Here is a 14,819-nt window from a genome sequence, read left to right as displayed (position 1 = left end):
TGGCCTATCCTTCTGGACAAACATCTCTATTACTTTTTTGTAAAAGTCCTCCTTATCTTCTTGTAGTTTCAAAAGTCTATCATAAATCTAATCTAATCAATAGATTTTTTATTCGAAAATGATAAAGTAGGTAGACATGTGGATATTATCCGGCTGAACAAAACGTACATTTATCTAACAGCTACGTTTCCCACAGATCTTATTTTGAGCTATTTTCTAAAATCCTATGGAGAAATCTCGTTGCTTTTTTGTGGAGGGAAGCCATGCGCAGCTTACTTCCGGGTTTCAGGACGCCTCACTGCAGCTCTCTCGTCTCCTCTTCACACACCACACTTTTCGTGCCCCACCTGCCCCTAATGACCAGTCGCCACTGCCCATAGGCTATAATGCTAATTCATGCACGTAATACCAGGAGGAAGAGAGAGAGAGGAGGGAGCAACTGAATGTCTGAAGTCTACTCACAGGTTTCGGACCTCGGCCCGGGTCTCCTCCAGCAGGCTGTGTCCAAACCGAGGCAGGAGGCCCGTCGGAGGCCGGCCCCCCTCTGGACTCCTGGGACCTGAGGAGAGGAAACACTGACACCTGAAACACTGACACCTGAAACACTGACACCTGACACTCTGTCACTCTCTCAATCTCTCACTCTGTCACTCTCTCACTCTGACTCTCTCACTCTGTCACTCTCTCACTCTCACACTCTCTCACTCTGTCACTCTCACACTCTCTCACTCTGACACTCTGTCACTCTCTCACTCTCTCACTCTGTCACTCTCTCACTCTGACTCTCTCACTCTGTCACTCTCTCACTCTCACACTCTCTCACTCTGTCACTCTCACACTCTCTCACTCTGACACTCTGTCACTCTCTCACTCTCTCACTCTCACACTCTGTCACTCTGTCACTCTCTCACTCTGACACTGTCACTCTGTCACTCTCACACTCTCTCTCACTCTCTCTCACTCACACTCTCTCACTCTGACACTCTCTCACTCTCTCTCACTCTGTCACTCTCTCACTCTGTCACTCTCTCACTCTGACACTCTCTCACTCTGACACTCTCTCACTCTGTCACTCTCTCACTCTGTCACTCTCACACTCTCTCTCTCTCACTCTGTCACTCTCTCACTCTGACACTCTCTCACTCTGTCACTCTCTCACTCTCTCTCACTCTGTCACTCTCTCACTCTGTCACTCTCTCACTCTGTCACTCTCACACTCTGTCACTCTCACACTCTGACACTCTGTCACTCTGTCACTCTGTCACTCTCACACTCTGTCACTCTCTCACTCTGACACTCTGTCACTCTCACACTCTGTCACTCTCTCACTCTGTCACTCTGTCACTCTCTCACTCTGTCACTCTCTCACTCTCTCACTCTGACACTCTCTCACTCTGTCACTCTGACACTCTCTCACTCTGTCACTCTCACACTCTCTCTCTCACTCACTCACTCTCTCTGTCACTCTCACTCTGTCACTCTCTCACTCTGTCACTCTCTCACTCTGACACTCTCTCACTCTGTCACTCTGACACTCTCTCACTCTCTCACTCTCACACTCTGTCACTCTCTCACTCTGACACTCTCTCACTCTGTCACTCTGTCACTCTCTCACTCTCTCACTCTGACACTCTCTCACTCTGTCACTCTGACACTCTCTCACTCTGTCACTCTCACACTCTCTCTCTCACTCACTCTCTCTGTCACTCTCACTCTGTCACTCTCTCACTCTCTCTCTCACTCTCTCACTCTGACACTCTCTCACTCTCTCACTCTGACACTCTCTCACTCTGACACTCTGTCACTCTCTCACTCTGACACTCTCTCACTCTCTCACTCACTCTGACACTCTCACTCACTCTGTCACTCTCTCACTCACTCTCACACTCTGACACTCTGTCACTCTCTCACTCTGTCACTCTGACACTCTCTCACTCTGACACTCTCTCACTCTGTCACTCTCTCACTCTGACACTCTCACACTCTCTCTCTCTCACTCACTCTCTCACTCTCACACTCTCACTCTGACACTCTCTCACTCTGTCACTCTCTCACTCTGTCACTCTCTCACTCTGTCACTCTCTCACTCTGTCACTCTCTCACTCTTTCACTCTGTCACTCTCTCACTCTCTCACTCTGTCACTCTTTCACTCTGACACTCTCTCACTCACTCTGTCACTCTCTCACTCACTCTTTCACTCTCTCACTCTGTCACTCTCTCACTCTCTCACTCTGACAGTCTGACACTCTGTCACTCTCTCACTCTGACACTCTCTCACTCTGACACTCTCTCAGACACTCTGACACTCTCTCACTCTGTCACTCTCTCACTCTGTCACTCTGTCACTCTCACACTCTCTCTCTCACTCTCTCACACTCTCTCACTCTGACACTCTCTCTCACTCACTCTGTCACTCTCACACTCTCTCACTCTGACACTCTCTCACTCTGTCACTCTCACACTCTCTCACTCTCTCACTCTGACACTCTCTCACTCACTCTGTCACTCTCTCACTCACTCTCACACTCTGACACTCTGTCACTCTCTCACTCTGTCACTCTCTCACTCTGACACTCTGTCACTCTGTCACTCTCTCACTCTGACACGCTGACACACTCACTCTGACACTCTCTCACTCTCTCACTCACTCTCACACTCTGACACTCTCTCACTCTGTCACTCTCTCACTCTGTCACTCTGTCACTCTCACACTCTCTCACTCTGACACTCTCACACTCACTCTGACACTCTCTCACTCACTCTGTCACTCTCTCACACTCTCTCTCACTCTCTCTCACTCACACTCTCTCACTCTCTCACTCTGACACTCTCTCACTCTGACACTCTCTCACTCTGTCACTCTCTCACTCTGTCACTCTCACACTCTCTCTCTCTCACTCTGTCACTCTCTCACTCTGACACTCTCTCACTCTGTCACTCTCTCACTCTCTCTCACTCTGTCACTCTCTCACTCTGTCACTCTCTCACTCTGTCACTCTCACACTCTGTCACTCTCTCACTCTGACACTCTCTCACTCTGACACTCTGTCACTCTGTCACTCTCACACTCTGTCACTCTCTCACTCTGACACTCTGTCACTCTCACACTCTGTCACTCTGTCACTCTGTCACTCTCTCACTCTGTCACTCTGTCACTCTCTCACTCTCTCACTCTGACACTCTCTCACTCTGTCACTCTGACACTCTCTCACTCTCTCACTCTCACACTCTCTCTCACTCTGTCACTCTCTCACTCTGTCACTCTCTCACTCTGTCACTCTCTCACTCTGACACTCTCTCACTCTGTCACTCTGTCACTCTCTCACTCTGACACTCTCTCACTCTGTCACTCTGACACTCTCTCACTCTCTCACTCTCACACTCTGTCACTCTCTCACTCTGACACTCTCTCACTCTGTCACTCTGTCACTCTGACACTCTCTCACTCTGTCACTCTGACACTCTCTCACTCTGTCACTCTCACACTCTCTCTCTCACTCACTCACTCTCTCTGTCACTCTCACTCTGTCACTCTCTCACTCTCTCTCTCACTCTCTCACTCTGACACTCTCTCACTCTCTCACTCTGACACTCTCTCACTCTCTCACTCTCACACTCTGTCACTCTCTCACTCTGACACTCTCTCACTCTCTCACTCACTCTCTCACTCTCTCACACTCTCTCACTCTGTCACTCTCTCACTCTGTCACTCTGTCACTCTCACACTCTCTCTCTCACTCTCTCACACTCTCTCACTCTGACACTCTCTCTCACTCACTCTGTCACTCTCACACTCTCTCACTCTGACACTCTCTCACTCTCACACTCTCTCACTCTCTCACTCTGACACTCTGTCACTCTCTCACTCTGACACTCTCTCACTCACTCTGTCACTCTCTCACTCACTCTCACACTCTGACACTCTGTCACTCTCTCACTCTGTCACTCTGACACTCTCTCACTCTGACACTCTCTCACTCTGTCACTCTCTCACTCTGACACTCTCTCACTCTCTCACTCTGACACTCTCTCACTCTCACACTCACTCTGACACTCTCTCACTCTGACACTCTCTCACTCTCTCACTCTGACACTCTCTCACTCTCACTCTCTCACTCACTCTGTCACTCTCTCTCACTCTCACACTCTCTCTCTCTCACTCACTCTCTCACTCTCTCTCACTCTCACACTCTCACTCTGACACTCTCTCACTCTCACACTCTCTCTCACTCTGTCACTCTCTCACTCTGTCACTCTCTCACTCTGTCACTCTCTCACTCTGACACTCTCTCACTCTGACACTCTGTCACTCTCACACTCTCTCACTCTCTCACTCTGTCACTCTCTCATTCTGACACTCTCTCACTCACTCTGTCACTCTCTCACTCACTCTCACACTCTCTCACTCTGTCACTCTCTCACTCTCTCACTCTGACACTCTGACACTCTGTCACTCTCTCACTCTGACACTCTCTCACTCTGACACTCTCTCAGACACTCTGACACTCTCTCACTCTGTCACTCTCTCACTCTGTCACTCTGTCACTCTCACACTCTCTCTCTCACTCTCTCACACTCTCTCACTCTGACACTCTCTCTCACTCACTCTGTCACTCTCACACTCTCTCACTCTGACACTCTCTCACTCTCACACTCTCTCACTCTCTCACTCTGACACTCTGTCACTCTCTCACTCTGACACTCTCTCACTCACTCTGTCACTCTCTCACTCACTCTCACACTCTGACACTCTGTCACTCTCTCACTCTGTCACTCTCTCACTCTGACACTCTGTCACTCTGTCACTCTCTCACTCTGACACGCTGACACACTCTCACACTCACTCTGACACTCTCACTCTCTCACTCACTCTCACACTCTGACACTCTCTCACTCTGTCACTCTCTCACTCTGTCACTCTGTCACTCTCACACTCTCTCACTCTGACACTCTCACACTCACTCTGACACTCTCTCACTCACTCTGTCACTCTCTCACTCACTCTCACACTCTCACACTCTGACACTCTCTCACTCTGACACTCTCTCACTCTCACACTCTCTCACTCTCTCACTCTCACACTCTCTCACTCTGACACTCTCTCACTCTCTCACTCTCACACTCTGTCACTCTGTGACTCTCTCACTCTGACACTCTCACACTCTCTCACTCTCTCACTCTGTCACTCTCACACTCTGTCACTCTGACACTCTGACACTCTCACAGCCAGGCATGAGTGTGTGTGTGTTTGTGTGCGTGTGTGTGTATCTTACTCTTCAGGTGTGTGTGTGTGTGTGTGTGTGTGTCTCTTACTCTTCAGGGGTGTGTGTGTGTGTATGTGTGTTTGTGTGTGTGTGTATCTCTTACTCTTCAGGTGTGTCAGGGAGGGGGCGTCGTCCTTCTTTACCCCCGTGTTGACTCGTGATTGGACGCGGCCGTACGGAGACCTCCTGCTGTGGGAGGTGAGCAGCTGCTGTCTGGCCACCAGGAGGCGCTGCTTCAGACCCACGTTCTCCACCTGAAGGCCTCTCACCTGCTCCTGCAGCTCCTCCATCACCTCCTCCAGCTCCACGTCACGCAGACGCATCGCAGCCTGACCTCCAGCCTGACCTCCAGCCTGACCTCCAGCCTGACCTCCAGCCTGACCTCCAGCCTGACCTCCAGCCAGACGCTCCATACGACCACGATCCTTCAGGAGACGCATCAACTTAGTGCCCAGCCTGAGGAGGAGGAGGAGGAGGAGGAGGAGGAGGAGGAGGAGGAGGAGGAGGAGGAGGAGGAGGAGGAGGAGGAGGAGGAGGAGGAGGAGCAGGAGCAGGAGGAGGAGATATTCAGAGGACTAGAAAGGACCTGAGCTCCTCCAACAATGCAACATATATAATACAAAGTGCACGAAGTCTATATCCATGTAACAGAATATGAAATTAAACAATGTCCATTACGACCAAACTAGACACGGTTTATTGCGGTGATAACTGTTTGAATACATACGTAGATTGCAAGATGACGAACACGAGTAAAGAAAGGTGTGTGGTCAATAAAACACTAAAACAGGCTGCATTGTGGGAAATGCTTCTCTCACTTCCTGATCTTGTCGTCCTGTGTGTGTGTCTTCTGTTTGAGGAGCAGCGTCTCCTCGTGGAGGCGCAGGAACCGATCCTCCAGCTCCTCCCTGGACACCTTGGAGACGTCCTGACGCTCCCTGGCATTCTGGGGAAGAGACACGTCTGAGGAGAGAGAGAGAGAGAGAGAGAGAGAGACTGCTAGAGAGCATGCTTCATCTCACCAAGTCAGTTCCATGCTCAGTGGAGAAGAGGAACCTCTCTGTCCTCCCAGCAGCTGATCAACACCTGAGGGCTTCCTCCCAGCAGGAAGCCCTCCCCTCTCTCGTGCACGCGCTAAGTCCCTCCCCTCTCTCGTGCACGCGCTAAGTCCCTCCCCTCTCTCGTGCACGCGCTAAGTCCCTCCCCTCTCTCGTGCACGCGCTAAGTCCCTCCCCTCTCTCGTGCACGCTATAAGTCCCTCCCCTCTCTCGTGCACGCTATAAGTCCCTCCCCTCTCTCGTGCACGCGCTAAGTCCAGTGTTTCCCCTATATACAAATAGTGGCGGCGCAGCGCCGCTGCTGAAATATGCACGCCGCTGCTAGGGGGCGCCAGCCAGTACCCAAAAAAAAATTATTAAAATAATAATAAGTGGCGACCCTTTTTCATTTTTGATTGTTTGTTATGCGGATTTGTAGTATTTGTGTTACTGTATGTTCAATAAAGGTGTATTTTTGCTAAATGTTGAGACATTGCCACTGTATGTACTAGGCAGGGCCGATCTTTGGTATTAACAGGCGGTCGCCTTGGGCGCCAGATCTGGGGGGTGATGCGCTGGTAGCTCTGGGAGAGAAAAAACATTTTTGACCGTTGGGGCTCATCCAAATGTTCGGCCTCGATGTAACAACATTCATAATTAAGTAAATGTTACACCCTTTTCATCTCGGTTACACTTTTCATTCGCCCTGTACGATGCGCTGTAAGTGATGAAAGTTGGGGATGTTTGCTTATCAGGCGCCCGCAGCTCACAGCCAACGTGCGAGCGTGGGAGCCAGCGAGGGAGAGGGAGCACCGGTACCGGCGCTGTTGTTATTAGCATCTGGTGCTAGCTGCGCTAACGGATATAAGAAGTAGATGTTTCTACAACCAGGGTGGAGGAGAGCTCTCTGTCAGACGGAGAGGCTCAGTGAGGTAGAGGACTCAGAGTGTTTAGATAAGTTAATTTCAGTCTAAGTCATCTCAGTGGGTCTCAAACGTTTTGACCACAAATTATGTAAACACGTATTTCCAAGGCTCTCCTTTATAATTATTAGGATAAATAAAAACAGGTTTGAAATCATTCCAATGTCTACTATAGGACAGTAATCCAAAAATATCGTTTAAAGTTGGAGAGATACAAAAATATGCATAAATAAATAAATTAAGTAAAATAAGTTAACTAGGTAAAATAAGATATGAATGAACAACAAAAATCAAATAAGCTACATTTATTTGTTATTGGCTATGGTAGGTTATTGGTTATGTTCATATACTTATTTGATTATTAAAATGTAAACCGATCTTTTTCATATGGGTGTTTTAGAGTTCCCCTAGATCAGCTCTCTAGTAAGTGTGTGCTCAAAGTGCACCAGATTGAAGCATTTTTTCTTTAAAATCTTCCCGGGGGGGCATGCCCCCAGACCCCCCTAGAGGATGTGACCACCCTCCAATTCAAACATGTTCATACAATAATGAATACATTTGAAGCTATTTTGAAGTATATGACCTATGTCAATACGTTTCTGTTTTTTAGTGTATTTGCCTTTTGTAGAGATTTTTCATTTATTCTTTACATATAAAATCTCGCCTCGGGCAGTAAATTGGCTAGAACCGGCCCTGGTGCTAGGCCTCAAGAGCCTTTCTTGTGCTGACACATTGAAACAAATTGGCGGGGCCCACTTCGCACACACTAAAAAATTCCACACGCTCCACGCTCACATTATGCTGGGCCCACGTGCCTTAGCACCGCTGCTATGACTCCATCCTAGGGGAGACACTGAAGTCCCTCCTCTCACTCGTGCACGCGCTAAGTCCCTCCCCTCTCTCGTGCACGCTATAAGTCCCTCCCCTCTCTCGTGCATGCGCTAAGTCCCTCCCCTCTCTCGTGCGCGCTAAGTCCCTCCCCTCTCTCGTACACGCACTAAGTCCCTCCCCTCTCTCGTGCACGCTATAAGTCCCTCCCCTCTCTCGTGCATGCGCTAAGTCCCTCCCCTCTCTCGTGCGCGCTAAGTCCCTCCCCTCTCTCGTACACGCGCTAAGTCCCTTCCCTCTCTCGTGCGCGCTAAGTCCCTCCCCTCTCTCGTACACGCGCTAAGTCCCTCCCCTCTCTCGTGCACGCGCTAAGTCCCTCCCCTCTCTCGTGCGCGCTAAGTCCCTCCCCTCTCTCGTGCGCGCTAAGTCCCTCCCCTCTCTCGTGCGCGCTAAGTCCCTCCCCTCTCTCGTGCACGCGCCAAGTCCCTCCCCTCTCTCGTGCGCGCTAAGTCCCTCCCCTCTCTCGTACACGCGCTAAGTCCCTTCCCTCTCTCGTGCACGCGCTAAGTCCCTCCCCTCTCTCGTGCGCGCTAAGTCCCTCCCCTCTCTCGTACACGCGCTAAGTCCCTCCCCTCTCTCGTGCACACGCTAAGTCCCTCCCCTCTCTCGTGCACGCTAAGTCCCTCCCCTCTCTCGTGCGCGCTAAGTCCCTCCCCTCTCTCGTGCACGCGCCAAGTCCCTCCCCTCTCTCGTGCGCGCTAAGTCCCTCCCCTCTCTCGTACACGCGCTAAGTCCCTTCCCTCTCTCGTGCACGCGCTAAGTCCCTCCCCTGCTCTTATCTTTCTGGACCTGCTCTTATCTTTCTTACAGTGCAGACGCTTTTCTGCTTGCTCCTGCCTCTGCTTACTTTTTATGTTGATTTTCCTATTCTTATTCTCTGAAAACTTCGAGCAGCGGCTCCTGGACATTAACCGATCACTGGGACAGTTCATCTTCGTAAATAGACGGAGGTTTTCAGCCATATCTTAACATTTTTACGACGACCCCAGTCTTACAGTAGCGTGGCCTAGCAACAGCTAAAGCCTGGTAGGCTACTGCATGCTATTTAGCTTAAGCTAGTTGGTAGAAAAATGCCTCCGTTCTCTACAGATCACTTCCACAAACTTCTACAGAAGATAGTTGTGCTGGAAATGAAAATGTAACGGTTGGAAGTTAACGTGGAAGTGAATGGACTATGTTGTGGGAATGACACCACTTTACCAGTGTTGCAAAATAATGGAGAAGGGTATGCTAACTCACAGCTAGTTAGCAGCTACAAGGATTCCAAGGAACAGGAGAGCTGTGTACCGGGTAATAAATCTACAAGTGGTAGTCCTCCCTGGAACTCTCTGGGTGCAAAGCCGAAGAGTAAATCATTTCCATGGGATTTGGGAGGACGGATAACAGGCAGAGCCCAGCGCTCTGAAATCTGTGATCGACCGGCTGGCCTGCATTGTTATCACCCAGGAAGAGCGCCTCTTCAACCCCTAAACAGCTGTGGACAGCTGCTAAAGGGAGAATTACAAACAATCCTCCTAAACCACCGAGTGTGCCAATCCAGAACAGATACGCTCCGCTGACCGAGAGCCGGAGATCTCTCTCTGATGACCTGGATAACCCGTCCTCTTCACACAGCAGGGTAAGGACCAATAGCTACTCCAAAAGCAAAAGGCTAGAGGGAAAGCTAACGACTGGGCCTGAAGCTCTGATTGTGGGTGACTCTGCTGTAAGAGATGTAAAAGGTCTGTGTAGTAAGAACACCACCAAAGTACTCTGTTTCCCAAGGATGTGGTCTCTGACTTGGCTGAGAAGATCCTGCATACTGGGGCTGAACATCCGACTGTGAAGAATGTGGTACTGCACATTGGAACAAATGATGTTGTGAAACAAGAGTCAGAAGTGCTGAAAGAAGACTTTAAATGTCTGTTGGAAACTGCCAGCTCTCTAAAGGCGGAGGTGTTCATCAGTGGCCCTCTACCGCCCGTCAGAAGAGGAGCGGAGAGATTCAGCCGACTGTCTGCACTGAACACCTGGCTTTCACCTGTCTGTACTGACCACTCTGTGCATTTTGTTGACAATTTTAACTTTTTCTGGGACCGCAGACATCTTTTCAAGGCAAATGGAGTTTGCCTGAACAAGCCAGGAGTGAAATTGTTTATCTCTAACATATTCAACTGCCTGCGTCATCAATCTGTTCCCTCTGCCAAGGACAAGCGGCAAGAGGAATCAAACCAGGAGAAAGACACAACACATCGCGCAGAACACCCTGAAGAAGTGTCACTGCACCGCCTGAGGAATGTTCTGATTATGGGAGACCTATGAGACACATGGAGGAGTCTCCACCGCCCGTCACCCCCCCCCCTGTCAACGCCTTTGAGGATACTCCGTTCACCCTTTCGCCCTCGCCCACCCTCCTGGAGATCGTTGAACACATGAAGGAGATACAGAGGGTTGGCACCGATTCCTTAATGTTTATTTTATTAGCTTTTCTTTTTTAATGCTTAATGTCTTTCATTTCTTTTTTGTAAAGCACTTTGAATTACCCTGCGTCGAAAAGTGCTATATAAATAAACTTGCCTTGCCTTGCCTTGCCCTCTCTCGTGCACGCGCTAAGTCCCTCCCCTCTCTCGTGCACGCGCTAAGTCCCTCCCCTCTCTCGTGCACGCGCTAAGTCCCTCCCCTCTCTCGTGCACGTGCTAAGTCCCTCCCCTCTCTCGTGCACACGCTAAGTCCCTCCCCTCTCTCGTGCACGCGCTAAGTCCCTCCCCTCTCTCGTGCACGCGCTAAGTCCCTCCCCTCTCTCGTGCACGTGCTAAGTCCCTCCCCTCTCTCGTGCACACGCTAAGTCCCTCCCCTCTCTCGTGCACACGCTAAGTCCCTCTCTCGTGCGCGCTAAGTCCCTCCCCTCTCTCGTGCGCGCTAAGTCCCTCCCCTCTCTCGTACGCGCTAAGTCCCTCCCCTCTCTCGTGCACGCGCTAAGTCCCTCCCCTCTCTCGTGCACGTGCTAAGTCCCTCCCCTCTCTCGTGCACGATCTAAGTCCCTCCCCTCTCTCGTGCACGCTCTAAGTCCCTCCCCTCTCTCGTGCACGCGCTAAGTCCCTCCCCTCTCTCGTGCACGTGCTAAGTCCCTCCCCTCTCTCGTGCACGTGCTAAGCCCCTCCCCCCTCTCGTGCACGCGCGAGCGGCCAGAGCATGTGAGAGAAGCATAGCTGCGAGTGGGAGTGAAACTGCGCCTCGGCTTGTTGACAAAAAAAAATGCCAGAAGCTAAAAACAAACAAGTTGTTTGTAGATGCTTCATTGCATTTGATACAAATTCTAGTCATTTATTTAATGCATTGTTTCAAAGCGTGCGTTCTGGTTCTGGTTCTGGTTCTGGTTCTGGTTTGAAATAAAGCACAATAATTACATTTAAGACTGTTTCCCTTAACTTAAGAGAAGTATCGAAAAATAATCGGAATCGCAATTCTTGACTTGGTATCGAAACCAAGATGTTAGTATCGTGACAACACTAGAGGACAGAGGCAGAGGACAAGGACAGAGGACAAGGACAGGGGACAGATACAGAGGACAAGGACAGAGGACAAGGACAGAGGGCAGAGACAGAGGACAAGGACAGAGGACAAGGGCAGAGGACAGAGACAGAGGCAGGGGACATAGACAGAGGGCAGAGGACAGAGACAGGGGACAGGAACAGAGAACAGAGGACATGGACAGAGGCAGAGGAAAGGGGACAGACAGAGGCAGAGGACAGAGAGGACAGAGGCAGAGGACAGTGACAGAGGACATAGGCAGAGGACAGTGACAGAGGACATAGACAGAGGCAGAGGACAGTGACAGAGGACATAGGCAGAGGACAGTGAAAGAGGACATGGACATAGGACAGAGGCAGAGGACATAAACAGAGGACAAGGACAGAGGAAGAGGACAGTGGACATAGGCAGAGGACATGGACAGGGGACATGGACAGAGGACATGGACAGAGGACATGGACAGAGGACAGGGACAGGGGACATGGACAGAGGAAATGGACAGAGGACAAGGACAGAGGCAGAGGACAGTGACAGAGGACATAGACAGAGGCAGGGGACAGTGACAGAGGACATAGGCAGGGGACAGTGACAGAGGACATAGACAGAGGACATAAACAGAGGACAAGGACAGAGGCAGAGGACAGTGACAGAGGACATAGACAGAGGCAGAGGACAGAGGCGGAGGACATGGACAGAGACAGGGACAGAGGACATAGACAGAGGACAATGACAGAGGCAGAGGACAGGGACACAGGACAGAGGACAGAGACATACGACATGGACAGAGGACATGGACAGAAGACAGAGGGCAGAGGACAGTGACAGAGGACAAGGGCAGAGGACAGTGACAGAGGACATAGACAGAGGCAGGGGACAGTGACAGAGGACATAGGCAGGGGACAGTGACAGAGGACATGGACAGAGGACATAAACAGAGGACAAGGACAGAGGCAGAGGACAGTGACAGAGGACATAGACAGAGGACAGAGGCGGAGGACAGAGACAGGGACAGAGGACATAGACAGAGGACAATGACAGAGGACAGGGACAGAGGCACAGGACAGAGACATACGACATGGACAGAGGACATGGACAGAAGACAGAGGGCAGAGGACAGTGACAGAGGACAAGGGCAGAGGACAGTGACAGAGGACAGAGGACAGTGGACAGTGGCAGAGGACAGTGACAGAGGACAGAGACAGAGGACAGTGGCAGAGGACAGAGACAGAGGGCAGAGGACAGAGGCAGAGGACAGTGACAGAGGACAGTGACAGAGGGCAGAGACAGAGGACAGAGGGCAGAGGACAGAAGCAGAGGACAGTGACAGAGACAGAGGACAGAGAACAGTGACAGAGGACAGTGACAGAGGGCAGAGGGCAGAGGACAGAAGCAGAGGACAGTGACAGAGGACAGAGACAGAGGACAGTGACAGAGGACAGAGGCAGAGGACAGAGACAGGAGGCAGAGGACAGAGACAGAGCAATGAGTCCCTTTGGTCCACTCTTTCTAAATGTGCTCTATGGATACAGTTGGATTGTAAATGTGGGAGCAGACCAACCTGCAGGGGACAGCTGGACGTCTCTCACGGGGACGTCCCAGGCCGAGTCGTCCAGGACAGTGGACATCATCTGAGAAGCAGAGGGGGGGAAACCGCATTTATATCAAAGTCAAATGTATCGTCAGTCTTTCAGTTTGTGTGTCCATACAATAACAAATATAAAAACATGTATAAACCTATATACACACAATGTACACACATTAAGACCTAAATCACAGCCCAGCCATCAATACATGTGTGTGTGTGTGTGTGTGTGTGTGTGTGTGTGTGTGTGTGTGTGTGTGTGTGTGTGTGTGTGTGTGTGTGTGTGTGTGTGGGTGGGTGTGTGTCTGAGTGTGTGTGTGTGTGCGTGTGCGTGTGCGCGTGTGTGTGTGTGTGTGTGTGTGTGTGTGTGTGTGTCTGAGTGTGTGTGTGTGTGTGTGTGTGTGTGTGTGTGTGTGTGTGTGTGTGTGTGTGTGTGTGTGTGTGTGTGTGTGTGTGTGTGTGTGTGTGTGTGTGTGTGTCGGAGAAGGTGCATCGAAGCAGCAAAGGGGAACTGTATTGATGAGCAGCAAAGGACGTGGTGCCTGCAGTGGAGTGGAGGAGAAGGAGCCAGGAGGCGCACAGACCCTATATACAGGTCACCACATATATGCGCGGAAACAATACCTCCAGCCTGTAGGTCCGTGTGTTCATACGTGACCACTGCAACCGCTTTATTCTACATGTATTAATACCTTCAGTTACTTCACAGATCTGGATGAATGATGGTAAATCTAACCAAGTGTTCAGACTTTAGTTCCACCTGGAGTAAATCCTCCAGCTACCCTGCAGTCTACAAAGTACTTCAGACTAGCTGCACCTTCACCAGCTTTGAGAACACTTTCATGATCAATCATTATAAAACATATCAGATATATTATTCTGAAATGGACCAGTCTGTCCATCGTTAGCTCGGTTAGCTTCGTTAGCTCGTTAGCTTCGTTAGCTCGCTATAAACAGTGAACTAACTATCTGTCCAACCCGCCAGAGGGACAGCATGTGTCTGCTTTGATGTGGACACACAGTTAAAGGTTTGAAATGCTCTCTTTGTAATCATGTCTTACCTTTAACTCGCTTTATTGAATCCGGAGCATCGGTTGCTACTGAAAACAGAACGCCATGTCGTCGCTATGATGGAACTGCGCATGCGCCGAGAGGGACGGGTTCTGGGTAATGTAGTTATTCTACCTCCTTTGGTTTGACTGCGGGTGGTACATAACGCTTGAGGTGCGTTAACGGTAAGCAGTGCACGCAGTGTGCGAAATACCCGGGGGGTCCCCATCTCCCGTTTATTGCGCGAAATACCGGTCGAAGGTTTCTCAATATGTAGCAGGCCTCCTATACAATATCCATGGATGCAAGCCAAGACAACCAGTAGTCTCTAGCAGCGTTTCTCCACCGGGGCGCCGTCTGGCGTCTTCAGGGGTGCCGTCAAATAATTCTATATTCTGACGTTCATATGAACGAACGACCGCGTGACCTGTTCTCGGTTCCATGCGAGGAACTGCTTTTCCAGCCAAATAGAAGATATTTGTGAATAAATGTTTTGAATTATGAATACTGGAAGCTTAAAAACATGTTAGTGCCCATTGCAAGTGACAAATAAATATTATAATT

At 50.4% G+C, this 14,819-nt stretch overlaps 1 protein-coding gene across 1 annotated transcript in view; it reads right to left on the bottom strand.

The window, feature by feature from the left end:
• Nucleotides 1-14,581, bottom strand: part of LOC117441957 (protein fantom-like) — a gene marked incomplete at its 3' end in the record, with an annotated part of 21,202 nt that extends 6,621 nt beyond the window's left edge. Inside the window, exons 1-5 of the mRNA XM_034077967.1 lie at nt 14,267-14,581; nt 13,182-13,251; nt 6,084-6,228; nt 5,369-5,721; nt 463-559 (exon numbers count right to left, since the gene is read on the bottom strand). Of these exons, the coding sequence (XP_033933858.1) occupies nt 463-559; nt 5,369-5,721; nt 6,084-6,228; nt 13,182-13,251 (665 nt within the window). The remainder of the gene's footprint in view (nt 1-462; nt 560-5,368; nt 5,722-6,083; nt 6,229-13,181; nt 13,252-14,266) is intronic.
• Nucleotides 14,582-14,819: the final 238 nt, after the last annotated feature.

This window comes from Pseudochaenichthys georgianus, unplaced genomic scaffold (assembly GCF_902827115.2).
Source record: "Pseudochaenichthys georgianus unplaced genomic scaffold, fPseGeo1.2 scaffold_2232_arrow_ctg1, whole genome shotgun sequence".
Lineage (NCBI taxonomy): Eukaryota > Metazoa > Chordata > Actinopteri > Perciformes > Channichthyidae > Pseudochaenichthys > Pseudochaenichthys georgianus.
The sequence above is the reverse complement of the archived record's forward strand: the minus strand, read 5'-3'. Positions and strand labels throughout refer to the sequence as shown.